Source organism: Oratosquilla oratoria, chromosome 11 (assembly GCF_046742065.1).
Source record: "Oratosquilla oratoria isolate Oo_2021 chromosome 11, ASM4674206v1, whole genome shotgun sequence".
Taxonomy (NCBI): domain Eukaryota; kingdom Metazoa; phylum Arthropoda; class Malacostraca; order Stomatopoda; family Squillidae; genus Oratosquilla; species Oratosquilla oratoria.
In genome coordinates, this window is record NC_134787.1 from 27,489,728 (window position 1) to 27,492,227 (window position 2,500).

General features: G+C 42.7%; 1 protein-coding gene across 7 annotated transcripts in view; it reads right to left on the reverse strand.

The window, feature by feature from the left end:
* Dscam4 (Down syndrome cell adhesion molecule 4) overlaps positions 1-2,500 on the reverse strand; it is a 219,568-nt gene that overhangs the window by 162,687 nt on the left and 54,381 nt on the right. For 5 of the 7 annotated variants that reach the window (XM_076192529.1, XM_076192528.1, XM_076192526.1 and 2 more), the window contains exon 5: positions 1,707-1,859. In XM_076192529.1, the coding sequence (XP_076048644.1) occupies positions 1,707-1,859 (153 nt within the window). The remainder of the gene's footprint in view (positions 1-1,706; positions 1,860-2,500) is intronic. The other 2 variants (XM_076192527.1, XM_076192531.1) reach the window with 1 other exon arrangement.

Genomic DNA, 2,500 nt, shown 5'->3' on the forward strand with positions numbered 1-2,500 from the left:
ATACATACATACATATATATATACAATTATGTGCATTTTGTAATATAAGAATAATTCTACCGAGAAAAATTCTATTGTAATATACATAAGCAAATGTGGTGTATATATATATATGTAGACATAGTGGAATACTCAATACAGAACACAGTTGCATACGTACTTGAATAGCTATACACACACACACACAAACACAAACACACGCACGCACACACACACACACACACACACACACACACGAGAAGGTTTGAACGCAGGTACACACGTATATCTGCCTCACAGTAGACATTTGCATATCTACAGCAAGCGCAAACGTACAAACAAGGTTCCATCAGAGTAGGCATTCCATTGCATAAGATTATACAAATACTACCACAGGACATGTAAACCTTCGAATCTTCTAATCATACAAGAATATGCCAACATACACACAAACACACAAATACATACACAAACTGGTACACAAGATTATACATACATACTCGTAGTTCTTGCTTCCATCCAAAACCATATGATTATTATATGTTTTCGTGTGTGTGTGTGTGTGTGTGTGTGTGTGTGTGTGTGTGTGTGTGTGTGTGTGTGTGTGTGTGTGAGTATATGTACATGTGTCTGTGTATTAGGTTGTTATTTGTACAGCTACACACACACACACACACACACACACACACACACACACACACACACAAGCATACTAACACACACATTAATTACAAGCAATAAACTAAATATATAGCCACTTCCAGAGTACAATAAAATAAAACTGGACTATAATTTCATACCTGTTTACGTTTGAGTACACGGGAAGTATTGTACATTCGCACTCATATATACCAAATACTGCTGTTGACGTGATTTGTGGAGCGCGGCACCTATGCAAATACTTGTTCTAGATCCATAGTCCAGTTAGCGTAACAGGCTGTGCTCTGTCTATTTTTCCCGGTTTATTATGACGTAAACAGAGCTCTTTACCACGAGTCAGGAAGCGAGCCCGTTTTTACTATAATTCAAATTAAATTCTACGTTTTATGAAATAAGTTTACTTTTACCAAAAGCAGTTAGAATGAATTGCCATATTTACACGAATTTTTTTTCACAATAATACGAGTAAAAAATCGATGCTACATCTTCCAAAAATAATTTCTTTATTGCAGTGTCGACAAACATTTGTGTCACATTTGACTAAATAACGTGTTTTTACTACAACGTAAGAAAAATCAGTTGCCACTTTTGACAGAACGAGCCGTTTTACTAAGATATAAACAATTCCAGCATCGCCACATCCCATACAACCTCTTTGCCTCCCTCTTCCTTTGTTCTTAAAACCTTCGCACAGCAAAAAAAAAAAGAGTTAGAGAGAAGTGAAGAGGCACTATGCGTCTTTGACTCTCTCTCCTCCTTTGTTCTTAGAGCCTTCGCACAGAAAAAAAGAGAGTTAGAGAGCAGTGAGGAGCCACTAGGCGCCTTTACCTTTCTCTCTTCCCTTGTTCTCAAAACCTTTGCACAGTGGAAAAAGGGAGAGTTAGAGAGAAGGATGTACCTGTCGTCTTTACCTCTCTTCCTTTGTTCTCAGAACCTTCGCACAGCAAAAAAAATATATATATATTAGAGAGAAGTGAGGAGGCACTATGCATCTTTGCCTCTCTCTTTTCCTTTGATCTCAGAACCTTCGCACAGAAAAAAAGAAAGAGTTAGAGAGAAGGATGTACCTGTGATCACGACGCGCCCCGAGGAGGAATCCCGGATGTCCCCGGTGAGTGTGTGGTTGGTGCGGCACCGGTAGGTCCGGTAGCCGTCGCTCGGATCGGCCCGGTAGATGTGGAGGGAGCCGTCCGGTAATATCACATATTTCCCGGTGCCTGCTGCCGGGGGGGGGGGGAGAGAAAGAAAGAAAAACGTCACTCGGCGGGGAAGTGGGTAGGAGGGAGGGAGGGAGGAAAGGAAGGGGAAAGAGGGACAAGGAAGAATAAAGGGAAGGGAAAGAAGGGAAACGTTACTTGGTGGGGCAGTGGGAGGGAAGGGGAAAGAGGGAGGAGGAGGAATAGAGGGAGGAGAAATAGAGGGAAGAGAAAAGAGAGAGGAAGAGGAATAGAGGGAGGAGGAATAGAGGGAACGGAAAAGAGGGAGGAGGAATACAGGGAACGGAAAAGAGGGAGGAGGAATAGAGGGAAGGGAAAAGAGGAAGGAGGAATAGAGGGAGGAATAGAGGGAAGGGGAAAGAGGGAGGAGGAGGAATAGTAGGAAGGAAAGAGGGAGGAGGAGGAATAGAGGGAAGGAAAAGGAGGGAGGAGGAATGGAGGGAAGGGGAAGGAGGGAGGAGGAATAGAGAGAAGGGGAAAGAGGGAGGAGAAACAGAGGGAGGGGAAGAATGAGGAGGAATAGAGGAAGGTAAAGAGGGAGGGAAAGAGGAAAGTACCTCAGGGAGCCCAGGAATTGGAAAGGAATTAATGGAGGAATATTAGAGAAGGTACTTATCACTAAACTAGCCTAATGAAACACCAAC